Genomic DNA, 21,734 nt, shown 5'->3' with positions numbered 1-21,734 from the left:
TGCTCACCAGAGAGCCCAGACAGATGATTGAGAGAAACTATTGCACTTAGATCATTCACTGATATTGCTGTACACCTCAGTGCTTTTCCATTTGATTTACCTTTAAGCAGAAATAAATCCGACAAATTGTGGCTGATATGATACGACGTGCTCATCAACTATTGGCAAAGTCCTGTTAAACAATGACTCACTAGGGAGGCAAACCCCTATAATTTCATGTGCTGTGAATAGTGATGGTGACATATGTTAATGTGTCTGATCAAAACGCCAATTTGGAGAATCCGGCAGAGTTCTTTAAAGAAATATTTTCTGTTTGACACGTGGAAATGTCACAGAGCTGCATTTATTCATGTGGGTATTAGAGGCGCATTCCTGTCCCGAGGACCCCGGAGACAAAAGATGTGGAACTCCCCTGAGGAGAGTGACCTAGAGGACACACTCGCGCTTACCAGCTGGACGTGATACTTAGGCCCAACCCCCCCAAAGCACTCAACCTACATACACGACCAGCAGAAACTCCCTGATTGGACCTCCTGAATTTACTTTACATTTAAAGCTGGCCAACCTTTGTGATATGTGTCTGCTTTAAGGACCAAATGTGTTTTTTACAGGAAATGTATTTATTTTTGTTTCAGTGCTTAAAATGAAAAAAATAGATGACAATAGACATTGGTCAGAGCAAGCCTTGACCAGAAAAGGAAAAATGTACATGGAAGAGTATTAGGGTATATGTTTATTTTATAACCAACAAAAATTTTAAATATTGATTCAGTTTCAACAATTATATCTATATTTTTCCTTGTATAGTAGGATAAATTCAGAGACACTTTGAATCACAAAGCAGAGGGGAGGCAAAAAAAAACATGAACTGTCATAAGTGCTGCTGCCATCTAGTGGATGAACTACAACCATTTTCTGCCCAAAAAAAACATACCATTTAAAATTTATACGTGAAGAAAATTAAAATATTAACTTTCAAACTAAATGTATATTTCCAATTTTACTCCAAAAGTACAAAGAAAGGAAATCAGATAACACACACCATTTCTTATTGCACATTTTCAGAAAAATACTGATGGGTTCCGGTATAATAACTTACACTTTTAAAACAATTTGCTTAAGTAGAATTTTTTTCATGTAGTTTTTTTTCATGGAAACTTTAGCATCTTCAGTTGTGCACCCCCATGGTATTTGGTCAATATTATCCCCTTTGGAGGCCTCTAATCTACAAGAAATCCTCTGTATCTGATTTCCTTCACTGTTTTGACTGCCAGACACTGCAGCAACTGCAAAGGTAACATTATCACTCTACTCATGATGCCAAACCTTAGGGCAGTTTTAAAGGTACCACATCTTGCAAATTCAAAGGTTTTCATGCATAGCTAATTATTTCCTAATTGCACTGTTTCGTCTGGCTGCTTTACTTGGTGATTGACTGTTCACCAAGTAAGTGTATAACGTGAGTAAACATTACCAGATGATAATAGTCCTGAGTTTGTCACATTCACCAGGGAAATAAGAAAATTTGTAAGACTAAAAGCAACAAACTTGCCTCATGTATTTAAGTCAACTCATATTAAAGTTAAATTTTCTCACTATTATAAGCTAAAAATGTTCCGTTGTATATTTTCCTTGTTGTTCTGACATCACATGGGTGTTTTTCCCTTTGCCTTAAATAAAATTCATAAATAAACGTTAGCAATTAACCTATTTAAAAAAAAAAAGACACACAGCATTTTTCACATTAGAAAATGTGAAAACAATTTAGTAAAATTTATTGTATTTGCTTTTGAGTCTACAAGGGTCAACATCTGTGGTGTTAGAGAAGAGGGAAGTAGGAGTTTCATCATTCTTCACAGACCACCATTTAAAAATGACCTGATCTGACTTCACCTTAGCTCCTGTGTGTAATACTGTATTAATGTTAGAGGTTTGTGTAGAAGACCTCAGTTCAGCCAAGAGAACTAGGTTTTCATTTAAAAGAACATGGCTTTTACCTGCAGTAGTTAAAATATTGTTATGTTGAACATTCACGTTTGTACTCAGTAAGATTTTTAGTTAGCAATATATAACTCGGGGTATACATTCTCAGAACTAAAAGGTAACTTTATTGAATTGTCCTGGAACTTACCAGGCACATTGCAGAACGTTTTGCGGCTTCAACAGGAACTTTCATAAATCTTTCTCGGAAGAATCTTCCAGGGAAATAACAACCCTTTTAAAAGTCTTATAGTTCTTACTTATAGTTCTGGGAAAGTAACCAGTTTGTTCCATGAAAGTTCCAGGGAAAATACCTGAAAACGTTCACTAACGTTTTAAAGGGAAATATCTGGTAAGTTTGAAGAAAGTTCCAGAAAGTGTCTGGCATGTTCCAGAAAGTTTAGTTGTTTGTCACAAAATATCTTATGAGACATTATAAAGCTGTTGTCTTTATCCTTTTGAATCTGTTGATTGTTATTGCAGAACAAAATAAAACAAATGACAATCATACAGTTTACCCAAAATATTGCTTAGTAATAAAGGTTATTAGGTTCAAACAACACTATGGTTTCCCTAAAATGAGATGTCGGTCTCTTTAATCTATTTTTAATACATAACCAACTATGCTGAGTCAGTCCCAAGGGCTGGATCGTTCATATTTGACTTGGGACAAGGCTAGCAAAGTAATCTAAAAATAATTCAAATTAAGGTATTTTTAACCCAGCAGTTTGTAGCGCAATCACTAAACTTGTCAAAGTCAAAACTTAAATCTGGAAGCATCACGTAGTAAGAGAAGCTTTCAGGACAATCACTTTTATGTGTGACATTTTCAAACAATCTTTTGCTAGATTTCACATCAGCATCTATTTTCTTCTACTGTATCTGCTCAGCCAACACGGAGTCCTTTACTCCAGCAGCCAGCACAGCAAAGAGAAAGGGAGGAAAGAGGGAACGGAGGTAGAGGGCCACCCTGGGGATGGGGTGGGCCAGCACAACCTCCTTCCTCTTCCTGTTCACCGTCTGCAGAATCTCATTGGCCAGGACTGAGGGCTGCACACCGTGGTTGAGCTGACTGGTAATATCTGTGGAAAAACAGACTGATCCAGACTTGTCCCAGGAACATTTCCAAATATTTTCATAAGTTTAAATATGTGCCTTGCATCTTTTGGTCATGTCACACTCACATTCAGCCAGGATATTTTGTTTTGGAGCTGGCTCCACGGCAAGTGGCGGCTCAGAGGCGTTGATAAAGGTGTGGCTAATGGTGCTGACAACAATCCCGTACTCCTCCACTTCGGCCCTGAGGCAGTCGAAGAAGGCCTGCGCCGCATGTTTGGAGGCAGCATCTGTCAGTGCACAGAAATAATAACACAAGCATGTCTGCAGAGTCTCATTCCATTCATTACAGACAGCATTCTTTGTTTAATTGTTTTCTGGCTAATGATGGAAGCCCTCAGGTCTAGCAGTCTAGTTAGAAAGTACACAGTAAGTAAATGCTATGAATGAAAAAGTTCAAATCTAATCAAATCTGGACTGAGACCAATCTGCAGATTTTAATGGGTGTGAACAAACTAAAGAAACTACATAGTTGTTGAACAAAAGCTTATGTTTTCTCACTGTTCTGCTGTATTCAGATTTATTTAACAATAAACAGAAGGCAAAGACAGACCAGAGAATGTTTTTGACTGCAGGAAGTAATTAATTACGTTCCTGGCCCTGATTACCTTTTTCAAGCATTCTCAAAAGGTTACATCATTTCCCAGCGTGGGAGACAAGAAAAAACCTTTTCATTACAGACTTGTTACAAATATAGATGCAGTGGAACAGGTTGAGTGACATTTCCAGAAGGGTGAGTAAATTCCACACTGACTGCAAAGGACTCTGGAAAAACGCCTGGAAGTACATATACCTTGAGTAAAACTATCACGTTTTTAATGGTATTTTCACAAAGCTTTAACAAAAAATTGTAGGAGAAAATATAGGGGCTGAATGTAGTTGTGGTTTAAGAGTGCTTATTGTGCAGAATTCTGTCAATTTTTCCCGTTCTGCTTTTTCTAGAATAACACAAGTCTAATAAGTTGATGCTAGATGATTAATTGTAGACACTGCAGTAATCTGCTTAACCAACTTGCTACTTGCAGTTTGATAACTTGTACTATTAAACAGTGTTATCGTAATAAGAACATATTTAGTTTTGACACCCAGACTGCTGGTGATTTTCATGACTGGAATTCTTTCCAAATTTGCCCTTGTTGTTCAGTGTTAAGGCAAAACACAAACCGTTTAGGCTTTTACCTTCAGGAGGGGCTACAGAGCGCTGTCTGCTAAAACCAGCCGCCACAGAGACAGTTTCTTCCCCCAGGCTGTTTGTCTGATGAACTCTTGACAGTCAGAGGTCCAGAACGACACCATGTATACTTGGACTGATAATCACATTATCTTCTCTTGTAAAGTCAATTGTGTATATATATACATTTTAAAAGATATTCTTTATTTCCACTGCTATATATACAAATAGAATAAAAAGTCCTCACTGAGAGCAAAGTGTACCGGAGTCACATTCCTTGTTTGTTTGTACAAACTTAGAATTAAAGCTGATTCTGATTCTGAAAAATAAGTTATGACTTGGTCTATTTGCATGGTGACTATTGCTGGATATACATGAGGCAATCCAAATCAGTCAGTCAGTCATTTTCTACCGCTTCTTCCATAGTGGGTCGCGGGGAAGCTGGTGCCTATCTAAAGCAGTCTATGGGCGGGAGGCGGGGTACAACCTGGACAGGTCGCCAGTCCATCGCAGGCGATCCAAAGTCATTTAAACAAAATCAATACGAAGCATTGTCTTGGTTTCTGTTGGTACTTAGGTATCCATGCTTCCCTCTATTATCTATACCTGTTTATCCTGGCAGGGTCAGGGGGGCTGGTGCCTGTCTCCAGCTGTCATTGGGCAAGAGGCAGGGTACACCCAGGACAGTGGGAGGAAGCTAGAGCACCCTGGGAGAACCCACATACACAGGGAGTAACATACAAACTCCATGCAGAAAGACCCCAGGCTGGGATTAGAACCGGTGACCTTCTCATTGTGAAACAATAGCGCTAAGAACTGCGCCACCGTGTAGTAGCTCACATGGTTACCCATTTGATACAAAATAACGTTGTAAAGTCATGGCTAACAATGTTAGCTGTGACCCAAAAGCTGTTTTTTTTTACTTCTATTTTCAAGTGGTTTACTTAAGAACACTTAATTAATCAATTTCAAAGGCTTATATTAGTAAATACGTGAAACTTATGTCACGATTGGATATTGGCAATAATAAAGATTGTTCTTTAGAACTTCTGTTATACTGTGTATCAACGTCTTGGCTAAACCCTGATTGATGGTGGCTCGTTGTGTTATTGGTGTTTTGAGTTGATCAGTTTGTTGCCCTCCTTTTATCCACCTGCTCTAAGGGAATCAGCCACAGGCTGTCAATTGGATTCAAAAAAGGGATGTTTCCCATGTTCCAGTGTTTTCTTCTTAGAGCTACTTTGTATTTTAGCCTTGTGATACAGTCCATCATACTGAAAAAACACTCATCTTCACGAAATTGTTCCTCGATTGTTGAAAGAAGTTGCTCCTGGAGAACATTTTAATTCCACTCTTCATATATGCCAGTATTCACGGGCAGAGCTCTGAGTAATCTAACTCCCTTGGATTAGAAGCAATTTAAGGATGCTTCACTGTTAGCACCACAGTGGAATCATTCTTTTTTCCTCCAGACAAATCCATTTCCAATCCATTAAAACCCACCTGCTGCCAGTTATGAGCAGATACGTCTGGACCGGTGGTAAAATGACTCTGTAGCACACTCCTAACAAGGTTCTGGCCCTTGATGGATGTTCTTCCTGATGTCTTCTTCATGTCAAGTAACCCTCAAACTTTCAAGTTCTGAATGACCCAGATGATCTCTATCATTTGTAATATTGTTAGGTGGAATTTCCATACTCGAGGGAAATGTATTGGGATTTTATGTGATAGACCAACAAATTAGAAACAGAAAACATGTATATTTAGTTTCTAAAGATATTACAAATAAAAATCTGAACACAGTGAGACGCATTTGTATTTAGAACCTGAGTCGATACTTTGTAAATAAATGAGTGGGAATGTATCTTCCAGCTTTTCATATCCAGAGGCTGATTTTAATACTTGATGTCACAACTACAGCTAGACTGGATGGAGATTATTCAACTCTTGCCACAGGCACTCCAACTGTAAGATGCTACTTCAGGATGATGCTGCCACTATCATCTCCCACTGTGGGGAAGGAACATTCAAGGTAATGTGCACTGTTAGTTTTATGCCACAAATAACATTTTGCATGTATTCCAAAAATCTAAATAAAATGTTTGTTTCATGTAACGAGTGAAATGTCTAAAGACGTTTGTATCACAGCTAAAATGTTTGGCCTCAGATGTAAATAACTTGTTACAAAGTGTGTGTGTGTGTGTGTGTGTGTGTGTGTGTTCCTGTCTTGGCATCACAGTGAGAACCATTTTCCCGATTTCACCATCAAATTGAGGACCGTTTGTACCAAAGTGAGGACATTTTGCTGGTCCTCACGACCTATTTTGCTAACGGTTAGGTTTAGGACTAAGGTGTGAATTGACTTTAGGTTAAGGTTGGGGTTAGGCATGCACTGGTAATAGTTAGGTTTAGGATTATTGTCAGGGTTAGGTCATAGAAAGGGTTGAAAATGACTGAAAATCAATGGAAGTCAACACATGGCCCTCACTACATATAGCAAAACAAGAGTGTGTGTGTGTGTGTGTGTGTGTGTGTGTGTGTGTGTGTGTGTGTGTGTGTGTGTGTGTGTGTGTTGAAGGCTGGAGTCTAAACCTTTAGCTTACATGAGCTTCTGAATGGGACTGCCAGTCTGCCCTGGATGCTGTTGACCAGTATAACCTGTCCAGATCTTCTTGACAACATCGCCGGAAGAACACCTGCCACAATTCAATAAAGTCAATCTACAAAGTGAAGCTAAAACAAATTAAATCCAAGCTGATTTGTATCAACATGCCACCCACCTTTGGCGAGAGTGCTCGGGCCAAAGTAGTTGATGTCCATGATGTTTCTGTCCAGTTCCAGAGAGACGCTCTGAATGGGGGCTTTCAGCTTCATGCTGCTGTTGCAGATCAGCACATCCACGTAGCCATAGCACTCCATGACCTCAGTCACTACATCCTCCATGCTGTCCATATCACTGAAATCCAGGATCACCAGCTTTGGGGCAAATGTCTAAACCGAGACAAGTGATCCTTTATTTTGTGTGGGTAACTGATTGCAAGTCTTCATACAGAAAATGCAGGATATTTGATTTTAAAAAGTATCCTAAAAACATGTTGTAATAATTATAGATACAACAAATGTTTCTAGTTTAAATGGTTTAATCCAGTCCTGCAAGAATATAAAATAAAACGTGAAGCACATGCACTGAAGCACTGAAAGGATAGCCGAGCCATCAGTAAAGAAAACATCCTTGATAGTAAACACATATGGATTTGCTTTCTGTCCCTGCACAGCTATCTAAACTTGCTCTCGCCATAGAGTCCATGTGCTCTGGTCTGTGTAAGCGAAGACACATGAGGACAGCCTGCTGTCAGACAGGATATCCTTCCATTGTGCTATTCAGAGGAAGTGTTTATCTGGGAGGTGGTGACAGAACATGTTTCTGATCAAAACAAGGACAGATTCTGATATCCATGGACTGTTCATGTCACTTTCACAAACCTTACGAAAGCCAGCACTAGATTGGAGTTTGTAAAAGGCTGCAAAAGACTAAGGCAGATGTTCACCTTCCAGCAGGAAAACAACCCTAACATACAGCCAGCACTACTATGAAGGATATCCATGGGTCAGAATGGCCCACCTAATGTCCAGACCTGAATTTAATAGAAAATTTGTGGTAAGATCATGTCTTATTTATCTTTTACTTTACAAATATGCACAACTCAAGATTAACGGAACAAACAACCATACAAACAACATTCATTCCTGAGAACATTTTTTAATAAACAATTGAATTAACAGTTACGTTTTTGGACTTTGAGAGGAAGCTGGAGCACCTGAAAAGATCCAACACATGCGGAGAACATGCAAACTCCATGCAGAAAAACCCCAGCCCAGGATATGAACCCAATACCTTCTTGTTGAAAGGCAGCACTGCTGCCAACTGACCTACCAGACAGCCTTAAAAACACTTTATGAATCCCAAATGGAAAATAAATGTTATTGTAACTGCCTAAACAGCCCAAATCAAATGTTGCCTCTGAGCCAAACAGATGGCTTAACACCTTTTAAAAGAAGCATGATTAGTCTGATGTACCTGAAATGACACACCTTCTGGCATGTACCATTAATCCTGGTTTCATTTCCTCACCTCTCTCGGGTCAGAGTCAGTAATTAGGGAGTCATACAGGGATTCCAGCTTATCCCAGGTAGTTCCACACAGAATGAGTCTGGCACCGGCCTTATGGAAGAGATGGGCACATTCTGAAGAAGAAAATAAAGCATGCTTAATGACTGTTTGGTATTAAAAAAATAAAATATAAAAAAATGTTGAGATGATTAATACCTACCTTCAATCTGAAGTGTAAAAAGAAACATTTGCAGGCTACCTTAGCTAATTTTGATGGTATACAGGTCCTTCTCAAAATATTAGCATATTGTGATAAAGTTCATTATTTTCCATAATGTCATGATGAAAATTTAACATTCATATATTTTAGATTCATTGCACACTAACTGAAATATTTCAGGTCTTTTATTGTCTTAATACGGATGATTTTGGCATACAGCTCATGAAAACCCAAAATTCCTATCTCACAAAATTAGCATATCATTAAAAGGCTCTCTAAACGAGCTATGAACCTAATCATCTGAATCAACGAGTTAACTCTAAACACCTGCAAAAGATTCCTGAGGCCTTTAAAACTCCCAGCCTGGTTCATCACTCAAAACCCCAATCATGGGTAAGACTGCCGACCTGACTGCTGTCCAGAAGGCCACTATTGACACCCTCAAGCAAGAGGGTAAGACACAGAAAGAAATTTCTGAACAAATAGGCTGTTCCCAGAGTGCTGTATCAAGGCACCTCAGTGGGAAGTCTGTGGGAAGGAAAACGTGTGGCAGAAAACGCTGCACAACGAGAAGAGGTGACTGGACCCTGAGGAAGATTGTGGAGAAGGGCCGATTCCAGACCTTGGGGGACCTGCAGAAGCAGTGGACTGAGTCTGGAGTAGAAACATCCAGAGCCACCGTGCACAGGCGTGTGCAGGAAATGGGCTACAGGTGCCGCATTCCCCAGGTCAAGCCACTTTTGAACCAGAAACAGCGGCAGAAGCACCTGACCTGGGCTACAGAGAAGCAGCACTGGACTGTTGCTCAGTGGTCCAAAATACTTTTTTTGGATGAAAGCAAATTCTGCATGTCATTCGGAAATCAAGGTGCCAGAGTCTGGAGGAAGACTGAGGAGAAGGAAATGCCAAAATGCCAGAAGTCCAGTGTCAAGTACCCACAGTCAGTGATGGTCTGGGGTGCCGTGTCAGCTGCTGGTGTTGGTCCACTGTGTTTTATCAAGGGCAGGGTCAATGCAGCTAGCTATCAGGAGATTTTGGAGCACTTCATGCTTCCATCTGCTGAAAAGCTTTATGGAGATGAAGATTTCATTTTTCAGCATGACCTGGCACCTGCTCACAGTGCCAAAACCACTGGTAAATGGTTTACTGACCATGGTATCACTGTGCTCAATTGGCCTGCCAACTCTCCTGACCTGAACCCCATAGAGAATCTGTGGGATATTGTGAAGAGAACGTTGAGAGACTCAAGACCCAACACTCTGGATGAGCTAAAGGCCGCTATCGAAGCATACTGGGCCTCCATAAGACACAGTGACACAGGCTGATTGCCTCCATGCCACGCCGCATTGAAGCAGTCATTTCTGCCAAAGGATTCCCGACTAAGTATTGAGCGCATAACTGTACATGATTATTTGAAGGTTGACGTTTTTTGTATTAAAAACACTTTTCTTTAATTGGTCGGATGAAATATGCTAATTTTGTGAGATAGGAATTTTGGGTTTTCATGAGCTGTATGCCAAAATCATCCGTATTAAGACAATAAAAGACCTGAAATATTTCAGTTACTGTGCAATGAATCTAAAATATATGAATGTTAAATTTTCATCATTACATTATGGAAAATAATTAACTTTATCACAATATGCTAATATTTTGAGAAGGACCTGTATAGCAATATTCATTTTCAACACAGAATACATCTACTGTAACTTCTAAAACCCAGTAATAAAAAAATTAAGTTTTTTAATCTGAAATTAAAACAATCGTTCTTTTGAAAATGCAGATATTACTTATTTCAATTGAAGATAGAATACTGTAAGACCCAGAGGGTTACAATCTAAATGTTAAAACACATCTAAAACAAGAACAGGAGGGAGTAAGTGAAGGTCTTATGAGTGGAGAGAAAGCAAAGGGACCAAGTCATTACTTCCCCAGTCACAAGTAAATCTCAGGTCTCTATAGTCAAGTCAAGACTAACAAGTCCTATTGTGTAAATCTCAAGTCATATTAACAAATCATAATGAGCTATCCCTAAAACACTATACACAAAAAAACTAAAAAGTGTTTGTTTGAATATCACAAAGCATCTAAACAAATGCTTTCTATAAATCTTTAACTTCTTTCTTGAATGCTTTCAGCTCTGCAGTGGACTGGCAACTTTCTGCGATCTGCTCAGGATGTACCCGTCTTCTCGCCTGTTGGCAGCTGGGATAGGCTGCCTAACCTAACTGCCTTACAAGACCATAAATATTATGTAGCAGAAGAAAATTAATGGATGGATGAAGGAAATCACAAAGCACATTTTAAATGCCAATAAAAAGTTCATTATTCACATGATAGTGTCATAATTCCAAATACAATTAACTAGTTAGAGAAACAGGAAAATTCCTTCCCCATGTTTCTTTTTTCCGTCTTTTATGTTTATCAAACTTATAATCAATAGAAAAATATTTTTGTATTATTTATAGAACTATTTTCTTTAAACCTGTCAACACAAAAGAAGAAACATGCTTCATCACTGCTGGAAAGCATGAGGCATTTCTGATTTGGTGGGATGAGGAGGAAATGTCAATGACATGAGAAAACAAGGGATGTGGATAAATATTTTATTTTTAACATTTTCTTTTTGCGTTATAATATTTTGACTTTAATGAGAGCATCAAGTCATTTCAAGTACACACGCTCAAGTCAAGTCACAAGTCACAAGAATCTATGACTCAAGTCTAACTCGAATCAAGTCAAAGTCAATACCTCTGAGAGAAAGTACTGTCAGACAGTTGCTAGCGCATCTTAAGTCAGTCTTAACAGTGACTGAAGGTCACCAGAGACTAGGGATTATTTGTAGATGGAATAGACATTTCAGAATACATGAGGATGGGGGGTTAGATCTTGCAGTTGCCCACTATATGGGGCATAAGGATGTCACATTGGCCCAATGTTGAAAACAACTGGTATTTGAAAGTAACTACACTCGCTGTCATCCCAAACAGTGTTGTAAAGAGTTCCTCCACATTCTGGGCAACCAAACAGCTTCATCCAAATCCTTAATGCAAATGCTATCAATCACCTTATAGTCAAGTCCTGGTAATGATATCTAATGTGACTATGATACAATCCTATGTGAGTGGTTACCACTCATTGTTTAGATGTATGGTCCGATGATCCAGCCTGATGACATCATTGCTCCACTCATAATCCCATCACTATTCCCCTTTTTCCACTGGCTCAATTTAGCCCACTCTGCTCTTTTGCGAGCTTTTCCATTACTGTTTATTTCTGTACCAGTACCTACTGTTTTGGTCCCTGCTCCTCAGCAGGTATGACTGGGGCTGAGTTGAGACTACATGTGATGGGAACAGACTGCTGTTTACTGATTTGGCCATGGTATCCGGAGAGATGAGAAGGTTTTCAAAGAGGTAGTACAGGATAAAAGTTAGTAAAACTCATGAGTGTCTACAACAATATTGAGGACTACAATAGCCAAGCAGGTCGAACTGAAATATAATTTTATTATTTACAAGAAAAAAAGATGCCTGAAGCCTGACAGAAAAGAAAAAGGGCACATCAGCTTTCTGAACTACACAGAGGCTGCCGAATTACAGCTGCTCGTAATCAGACTGCCTGCATCGGGTCAAACGGGAGGAAGTCTCTGCTGAATCCACACAGTACGAATACCTAATATCCAACATAAAACTAACTTCACCGCTGTCAAAAGTCCACTGTTTTGAGCTTTAATGTCGTTTTCCCCAATATTGCCATGACTGAGACAAAAACTTTTAACTTCCTCAGGCAAACTTTGGAGCTTCACCAGTTAAGACAGCAGCATATCTGTTTCTTTTTCCATAAGTTCTGGCTGGACTGTGGTCCAGATAATTATGCCAGTGGATCATTATATATATAAAAAATTATATATAAGACATTCTTGCATATACATTAATACAACCCTTATTAGAAATTAGTTTATTAATGTTTATATTTTCTATTTAATTATTATTTTCATTTTTTACGCATTACTTTAATGTGACAACTAACACACAGAGACGTTAATAGTTGCACAGGGCACTGCACTGTCGCCTAGGGGTGGGTCTTCAGCTGGCATGGCTTCAGCCGTCAGTGGGTCAGTAGAAACACAACTGATACCATACAGAGTAGAGCGAAACTGAGTGGAGCAGACCCGCACCAACTAAAATGAGCCATTGGAAAAGGGGCATAAACATTTGTTTCCTATCTCTGATGACACTTCATAAAATCTGGATTTATGTGACAATGTGTTAGAACTGAAAGAGATACATTTCTGAACAATACCAGTTCCCACTCCTGACACAGCATCAGATATCACCACGACTTTGTTGCGCACTAAGGTCTTGGACATGAACTTTATGACCTCATTGTAGATGTAGTACACTCCTGCTGCACAGACTATCAGCAGGGGCAACACCATCACTGAGGGGAGGGCCATGTTCTGCAGAGAAGAAAAGAACAGGGGTCAGGGAGGGATATGAGACAATATGTTGGTCGAACCAACTGTCTGGGCTTATAGGACAGCAGGACCAGGTTAGGGGCTTCCGAGGACACAAACTCATTGTCAGTTACCAAAACAAAAAGCAAGTTTGAATTCAGTTGTACTTAGAACAATCCGATAATTAAAGTTTGTTGTTCAACCTGAGCTCCATGAACCTTTCAGACAGATAGGTCAATGATGCAGCAATGGACATTCTTTGTTTGCTATTGTCAATTTTTGGTGTGCGGTCATGAAAGAGAATAATCCATTGCATCATATCAGTAGATCTTTTAAATGTGATTCCAGCATTGTGAAATCCTTATACTGTTGGTATCTTGATCAGTATAATCTGACATACTGTCTTGACCTAAACATATCTGTATCTCATTTGTTCATCAAAATCCCTGTGTTTAAGACCAGTGTGGCTGATATTTCTCTGCCAGATTGTCTGACATTTGCTGTGGTAACTAAGGTGATGCTTCTCGTTTCGTTAGCTTCAAGTGCACTCATCTATCTTAGATTCCTGTCAACTTGTGTCTCAAAACTCTAACTTGATTTCCCTTTGCATCTCTGTTGAGTGACTTCTTATCCTTATGGTTTCTTCCTGGTAACCTCACTTGAAGTAGTCACCTGAAACTCACATTATTGGAAGACACCTTTGCTGGTCTTCTGCAGAATGTACACCTCCCCACCATTAGTCACCTGGTGGGCTGTTCCTAGGAGATTGGTCTCCCTAGGTATCTATTTTACACGTAGTTTAGATAGTCAGATCAAAATTATTAAGTGGTCCTCAGTACTTTTTGTTGGTGATGTTTAGTCTCTACTTAGCTAACATTGACTTAGTTCTTTCCTCTTACAATAAAGTAGTTGAATAGAAATATCTTTTATTGTCCCTCAGTCAGAATATTCAAGAAGCCATCCAAAGAGGTCCTGTACAGTCCAACATTAATTTCGGTCATTCAAACATTCCACAATAGAATCTTTTATTTCTTATCATATCTGGTTGTTGTGGAATTTCTTTGTTAAAGTCCAATAAAAAGTGTGATCTTTGAAAAAAATATAACGGGATCAATGGCTGTCAGCAACTAACATCTCTTTTTGCTGATTTGTAGTGGTAATGCTTTTTTATTTGACCTGTCTTGGCATTTTAGGCATACCACATTGAGAGGTTGAGCGTATGTGTAGAATTTCTCACCTGAAGTTGCACAGTTCGTAGAGTGGAGAGAACGATAGAAGGCCTGCAACACACAGCACCCAAGAGCAGCAGAGGACAGGTGGACCTGGCTCCAGAAGGCCAAAGCAGCCAAAGGCAGACCTACTCAGAGGGCTACCCAAAGGCAGCCATATGTCCCACACAAAAGTAGGTCATCAGCGAAGCACAGCAGCAAGAGCCACCAGGCCAAAGAGGCACAGGGCAAGATGTGGGGCACTGACCCCCCCCCCCCCCCAACCAAGCCACAATGCCATCCCCAACCAAGCCTGGTATCTAGTGCCCCAGTGGCCCAGGGCCCCCACCCACCTACCCACGCACAGCAGAAAGACCATATTTCACCAACCATAGCCTTGGGTTCTCCGATGGTGAACCCAAGGCTATCCCCACACTTCCAGTCCCCACCAAACCAGCACAGGCGCTGGGACAGGAGATATAGAGAACCAAGATGCACCTCCGAGCACAGCCCCTCCCCTCTACGGTGTTTGCATATGTGTTTGTGGTAATGTGAAATGTTTCAATGAATGAAGATGCGTATCTCTAAAGAGCATTAAAATGGGGGTTCTGGCTGGGGTGTGCGAGACCCCTCTGCTTGCTGATAGTCTCCCCCACCCCAACCCCAACCCCAACCCCAACCCCAAAACCATTAGAGTCTAGAGTGTATTAAAATTGAGGTGCCCCATTCCATAAGACCCTACTTATATGTGGTATCGCATATGTTAGGGAGGAGGGGATAGGCGTCAAAGTGTCAGGCAAATCCCTCCGGAGGTCAGCTCCCCAAGTGGCTCCTTCTTGCCCAGCCTGTGCCCACACCAATACAGCCACAACCAAGTACAGGTAGCCCCCAAAGACACCTAAAGATGCCAGATGGAGTCCCCACAGAGCGGTCGGCCAAGCCTCCAAATCCCCATTGTCCAGGGACATTCTCCCAACCTCAGACCCTATTCTATCCTACCCATGCCCCCATACCCCCTGCCCACCTAGCCCCGGCCACCACGGCGTCTTGCCTACCCACTGGGCCAGGTATGGAAGCATCCACCACCCCCCCAAGAACGGCAGTAGCCTAGACAAGAGTGTACAGTGGTCCACGGTTCCACACCGCCTCAGTGCAGGCAGCTGCAGCATCCTCACCCCACCACCCACACCTCCATGCCAGAACCACCATCACCCCAGAGCAGCACCCAAATACTCAGTCCGCCCAGGGACAGTACTGTCCCGGTGCTTGCATCCCCATAATCCTCCACCCCCGATGCTGAGGCGGCAAAGCCCATACAGTTTCTCTCCCATGCAGTTTGAGCATGTGTTAGTAAATGGGAGGCTCATTTGGAACAGCTTTTGTCCTCTGTAGTGAGTTCAATGAAGGATTTTGTATTGTACAAGCTGAAGGTTGGCATTTTAGGTGATTCTGAAAGCTTTTGAGCAAATTTTACTCCAAAACTTAAACTTGGTTCCGGTAGTTAAATCAACATCCCATTTACTCATACGAGGTGACATTGTTAAATGTAAGTATTTGAGAGTAACATTAGGGGTTGAAGTTTATGGAGCTTCACAATAAACAATGTGAAACTGGCTTGTTTTACTTTTTTTTTTTTTCTCATGAAGACCAATCTGTGTGTGTTTATTTATCTGAATTTATTCCTTTGGGGGAAAACTGTCACCAGTAGTGCTATTAGGTTGTAAATACAGGGACTTGCAAAGGTATTAATAACCCTTGAACTTTTCCACATCTGAAGTATATTTCTTCAGACTTTCTCACAGCAATGATGTTGTTTTTGTTACTTTTACATAAAAGCCTCATGGCTGCTTCTCTTATTATGGCTCTCCCTGACCAATCAGGCAGGGACTATGGCCATGTCATGCCATAGTCTATCTATTATTGGATGGTGAAACAGTGCTCTGTGTCATATTAAAGGGTTGGGAAGTTGTTTTTATAACCTAAGCCGACTTCAAACTTCTTGCCACCTTTCTCTGACCTGCTGTTTGTTCACTAATGTTCTCAAACAAACCTCTGAGGACTTCACAGAGCAGCTTGATTTATGCTAAGATTAAATTACACACTGGTGGACTTACTGATTAGGTGACCTCAAAAAGCATTTTGTTGTACTTGATTTTATTTAGTAGTATCAAAGTAAAGGGAGTGAATACAAATGTAAGCCACAATTTTTAGATACTCATTTGTAAATAATGAAAACCATGGGTTGTCCTCACACTTATGCAGTATTCTGTGTTTGTTTATTATGTATTATGAAATACATTAAAGTTTGTGGATGGACAAAGTGTAAGAAAATGGTAAAGATGTGTGAATACTTTTGATAAAGAATACTTCAGCTGACAAAGTAACCTTACCACTGATATCCCCACAATAGCAAATAGGCAGAACTGACACTATGAAACAGTTAATGTGTCTGCTCAGGGCTTAATAAGGTAGAATATTTAGGTTAATTCCCAGTTCAGGGAACTGACACATTTGCATTTCAAAGCAGCTGTTGGACATGCAAGGAAGCAAAGGATGGCATCGTCACGACAACATATATGACTCGGTTTTTAAACCCCAGTATAACAGCATTATTTTCTAACACTGGCAGATTTTGAACTTAGTAAATATGCAGCGGATGAATATGTTTGTATGTCCTACTTGTATTCTTCACTATGTTTGCACCAAATGTGTTGAGCGCCCTTAGGGGAATGTTTGTATTTGGACTCGTTGCTAACACACTTTCCATGTAAAGTGAGTTTGAGGTGAACAGCTAAATATACTCTTGCCACGGAGACTCCTCAGACTGTCATCTTTGGAACATTGTCATAGGACACCCTAAAGGCAGCAACTAGAGAGCCTTACATTTAATAGCAATGTCCAACCTTTCCTGTCATATCTAACAAGTGGAAGTACATTAAGATAAAGGTTAATCTATATTAAAATCTTATGATCACTCTAGAGATTAAGGTTAGTCGACTTGTGTGTGCACAACTATAGCAACCAGCTAACAGACACAAACACCTGTAATCTGTGTTATTATTGGTTCACTTACAGCATGGACAGGGAGCTAATCCTTCAGCAGGACTGGCTGGCTGTTGTTCTTTTATGGATTCAGTTGGGTAATGGAGGCCCTTCTCTTCCCCCTTTCCCATTCACACAACACTACTCCTCTGTGTGTCTAAGTGCTCTCCAATAGACCCCCCTCCCTTCCCCCCCTGCTTAGAATAGCCTCCACTTGAGTAAAGCACTAATACACACATATGCAGTGTACAGTATCTGAACCATGCTCACTTGGTACTGCCTTGAAGTGTCAGCTCCATTCTTTGCTTTTGGGCATTATAAAGCTGGTTAAAAACTTACAGTCCCAGGGTTCAACATAGTGGGACATCAAAATGAGTAAATAAAGCCCTCCATTCCTCACCAGATCTGGATGTATATGTTAATTTTGGCAGTAGCCAGGAGAGTGGCACTTGTCTGACTGCATTGGCTTAAATGTAAAGTTTGGTGCAAAAGCGATTATGGTGTGGAGCTGCTTTTCTGGGGTTTGGACTCTGCTTCTTAGCTCCCAGTAAACGAAACAGTTTTTAAATCAGCATAAAAAGAGAGGTTCTCTCTGTTGAGCATTTCAATTTTGTGCATTGTCTGTTGCTGATTTTCATAAAGCCCTCAAAGCTCTAGATTATCAGAAATCTCAGGTACTCAATCTATTAGATTCTAGTTTTTAAACATGGGGGCTGACTTTGCAGCTGAGCCCTTGACAATTCTTTTTAACCTTAATGTAGAAAAACAGGCCATTCCTTCAATATAGAAGTCACCATTTGTCTTTCCCTTATTAAAAGGTGGTAATCTAGCAATGCTTAGTAGTTATAGGCCAACATCTAATATTTTGTGGTTGCAAAAAATTGACTTTATCCTGGTTAATGAGAGGTAAAAAAACCCCAACAAAATAACTTAATGCTCCCAACTCTGTGGGAACACTTTTGGGATGGTCCAGTGCTCAAAGCAAGGTCCACAAAGACATCAATGAGTCAGTTTTGGTGTGAACCTTGCCAACATCAGTGCCTGACCTCAAAAATGTGCTCCAAGAGGAATGGTCAAAAATGTCCATAAAGAGATTAAGCCATTATAGCTACAAAAGGTGGGCCAACATTGTATTTAACCCTATAAGTTAATGTGATGTCACTCAAATTTCTATGTGTATAAAGGCACACAATGGAATACTTTTGGCAATATAGCGCAGTACATCATTACATATATGATCTTACAGCTGAAGCATTTGGAGGCAGAGAAGAACAGGATGAGATTTTCAAAACTAAAAGGAATTTGTAAATCTTTTAACATTCCAATAATATCTGCACTCTTTTCCAGAATATCAGTTCTAATATTTCTGTTGGAACAGTTTCATTTTTCTGTCAGTAAAATCCTTTTGAATCTAGCTGATTTTTACAGGCAAGCTCTTTTAACTTAAATGTCATGGACGAATACTATTTCAGCACACCATCAATTAATGGATTCATAAAGTGAAGTCACTTTTTTATCCGCCATGATTAAGGAGATTAATGTTACTAACTGAACAGCTGCTTAGCAAAAATTGTGTAGTCTGCAATTTACCCTAAAATTGTATTAGATGTACAAAGAAACAAAATATCATGCAGTTTTTTCCCACTCTGCCTGCCAAACTATTTTACTCAGATATGGAAAGTTTTAATTGTCCCAAACTGTGTAAAGGTGTTCAAGTTAATCCCATTAAATCCAACTAAAATACGGCGAAGTTTATGATGGTAATGTGAAAAAGTTAATGGGACAGGGCAAGGTGAAGATTTTGAAATATTTCAGTAACCTTGCTCTGTCTGTGGGTGGCGGCAGTGCGTAGTTATCGCGAGATCCCTTCGATCCCTTGCGTGTATTCGCCTCTCCTCTCCTCTCCTCCTCGCTCTGTTGGGAAAGAAGAAAATAAACCCGCTGCTGCTACTAAGAAGGCTAGTTATGGAACCGAACCTTTAAACGCTCATTTCCTCCTCTGTGACTGGCCAAGAATTGGTCGGCCGGCCTGCAGTTTTCTTACCAGGGCAGAAAACCTATAACATTTGGACCCCTAAACCCTCCCTCGTTTAAAAAAGAGAAAAGTCAAGTTGAAGAAGCGAGCCAGGAAAGGATTTCATTGGCTGTGTATTTGCTTGCTAGCCTCCACCGCTAACCGGAGCTAAGGAGCACTAGATGAACTTCGCATGGAGCGACTGCTGCGGATCATTTTGGAGTTTGCTGTTTGACTATAAGCTTTTCTTTGGGTTTGGAGCTCACTGGAGTCTGCTTTACTGAATCGGATATAACTCCCTGCAGCTTAAAGGCAGCAGTTGTGCGAATGCCGCTATAGTGGTCTTCGCCATCCCGCTATTGAGCTTGAGATCCACTGGGAAGCTAACAGGATATTAGCCACCGTCTCCCTTCTTCTCTTTGTGGTTGCAGGCCAGGGACTGTTAAGCATTCATCACTGAGCTGGGTGCTGGAAATGCTGGCTTGATGGCAGCTAATTATTTATCCGGGAAGCAACAACTGGATGCAGTTTAAGCGAGAAAAGGAAACGTTTGTTGCAAATGCTGAAGTCCTGAAACTGCGTTTGTTACTCTAAAACGCGTCGCAGCGCTGGAGCTTATTCCAAGTTGGGATAAGGGGGGGCACACAGAAATACGGGAAATAAAGCTAAGCCCAGTGAGTTAAAAAAACAAACAAATACATGTTAAAAGATAATGTCTACTGCAAAGGAAAACACCTGTAGGAAATTCCAGGCGAACTTCTTTAACAAGAGTAAATGTCAGAACTGCTTCAAACCGAGAGAGCTGCACCTACTGACCGACCAGGACCTGACCCAGGTAAGCCAGATCCCCACACACAAGTTAGAATCCCATTCAGCATTTTAGTAAAGGGTTAATTCATAGCTTTTAAAAGATATGTGCTGTTTTACAAGGGCACTAGGTCAAAGTTTAAAAGTACTTAAAAGGTCAGACAAACAGAAACAATCCCCGTTTCTGTACAAGGATTACAGATTTTTTTTAGAACACAGCTTGTAATTTGTCAAACCTAAACTATATTACTGAAAACACACAAACATGCTATTTGGTGTTTCTGTGTTTTTTAACCAATTAAAATGGGGCCAGGGGTAAAATCCCAGTTCTTTAGAGACACAAACCTGAACTGTTTTTTTAAGCTGATTATTGAGTTCATAAAACTGTGATTAGTGAAAATATAAAAGGGCTATTTTAGAAATACAATCCATATTTGTCTTGTAAGGTTTTGCCTTGCTGATATCAATGTTAGATAATTTAGATGTTTTTTTTTAAGGAACAATTGCATTAAAAGATAAAAGAACTTGAAATGTTTTCTGAATCCTTCCTGGAAGAAATTATTATCAGGCACAAACGTATTTAAAACAAAGTCAAAATATTTTCTAGCTGACATTTTGAGATCAAAATTACCTGTACCTACTTAAGTGCCGCTTTTATGTCATAGCAGCATGAAAAAACAGCTCACATGCCTCTGAAAAACTATATATTTTTTTAATTTTAAACAAAATTTTAAATAAAAGTTGCCTGTTCACCCTTCCTCTGGCATCAATTTGAAACTCCCTACTGGCACAGGAAATAGATAACTTTGAGTCTTCTTCTCACAGTTACTACTGCTATACTGTAGAGTGTTGTCTCTGCAAAACCTGGTAGTAGTGTTTAGGTATAGTGGATTGACTGGCTGGAAAAAGTTTGGATTCTTGAGCTTCCAACCAATAAAATGCTGGTCAAGATGGAAATCGAACCAATCCTGTCACCAACCAGTTTTATCGCTGCACCACTAGGCATTTTCACAGCTTTTTTTCAGAACAAACAAAATAAAGGTTTCAATCACAGACTTTGTTTTTAACAACTTGCCATCAGTTTTGAGAAAACCTGTAATACTTGAGATTTTTGAACCAGAGCTGAAGAACAGATTCCTTATTCCTAAAAACCAGTGGGGTGGCCTTTTTACTCAAGCTCCAGTTTAGAAGCTAATTTCATTGTTGTGGAAGCATGTTTAGATCAAGATATTTTAAGAAATTCACCCACTTTCACAAGCATGGCTGGGGTTTGGAAAGTAGACTGACAGCTGCACCCTTGTAGGTTTAAGAAAAGGTAAACAGAAGAAGTGTTTATCTGTTTGATGTGACTGTTGAGTTCATCAGCAGGATGTCATTACAGGCAATCCACTGTGTGCATGTGTGTATATAACATTGGGGGGCATTCACCATTGTGTGGACATTTTGCCTGCTCCATACAAGGGGAAATGGGTTAATGGTTAGGTTTATTACTAATGTATGAATTGAGTTTAGGTTAGGGTTAGGCTATAAAAATGAATGGAATTCAATGGAAGGTCCCTATAAAAAGTCTTTTTCATTTTTATTTATTTATTTATTTTTTCGGCAC

The 21,734-nt window shown here is 40.0% G+C and overlaps 2 protein-coding genes across 3 annotated transcripts in view; one reads left to right on the top strand and one right to left on the bottom strand.

Annotated features, from left to right (window-relative positions):
- Positions 1–715: 715 nt before the first annotated feature.
- dhrs7cb (dehydrogenase/reductase (SDR family) member 7Cb) lies at positions 716–17,475 on the bottom strand. Its single transcript, XM_047376110.1, has 7 exons — positions 17,339–17,475; positions 12,904–13,060; positions 8,400–8,512; positions 7,048–7,258; positions 6,871–6,963; positions 3,165–3,326; positions 716–3,062 (listed from the first exon to the last, which is right to left on the bottom strand). The coding sequence occupies exons 2-7, from the start codon at positions 13,055–13,057 to the stop codon at positions 2,854–2,856; spliced, it is 942 nt and encodes a 313-aa protein (XP_047232066.1). The 5' UTR covers positions 13,058–13,060; positions 17,339–17,475; the 3' UTR covers positions 716–2,853.
- Positions 17,476–19,184: 1,709 nt separating this feature from the next.
- Positions 19,185–21,734, top strand: part of LOC124875216 (myosin phosphatase Rho interacting protein) — a 47,785-nt gene continuing 45,235 nt past the window's right edge. Inside the window, exon 1 of one of the 2 annotated variants that reach the window (XM_047377219.1) lies at positions 19,185–20,156. In XM_047377219.1, coding sequence (XP_047233175.1) covers positions 20,034–20,156 — 123 coding nt within the window. In that variant the 5' untranslated portion in view covers positions 19,185–20,033. The remainder of the gene's footprint in view (positions 20,157–21,734) is intronic. The other variant, XM_047377220.1, reaches the window with a different exon arrangement.

Source organism: Girardinichthys multiradiatus, chromosome 10 (genome assembly GCF_021462225.1).
Source record: "Girardinichthys multiradiatus isolate DD_20200921_A chromosome 10, DD_fGirMul_XY1, whole genome shotgun sequence".
NCBI lineage: Eukaryota > Metazoa > Chordata > Actinopteri > Cyprinodontiformes > Goodeidae > Girardinichthys > Girardinichthys multiradiatus.
This window is presented reverse-complemented; position numbering and strand designations above follow the sequence as displayed.

What these genes read in the sequence shown, in the direction of transcription:
- dhrs7cb (XM_047376110.1), bottom strand. Translation starts at nt 13,057, where the DNA reads ATGGCCCTCCCCTCAGTGATGGTGTTGCCCCTGCTGATAGTCTGTGCA. An exon ending in CTGACTCTGACCCGAGAGAG is followed by an intron (nt 7,259 to 8,399) that starts GTGAGGAAATGA and finishes GTCTCGGTTTAG; the next exon opens with ACATTTGCCCCAAAGCTGGT. An exon ending in AGTCCCATTCAGAAGCTCAT is followed by an intron (nt 3,327 to 6,870) that starts GTAAGCTAAAGG and finishes GTGCACTGACAG; the next exon opens with ATGCTGCCTCCAAACATGCG.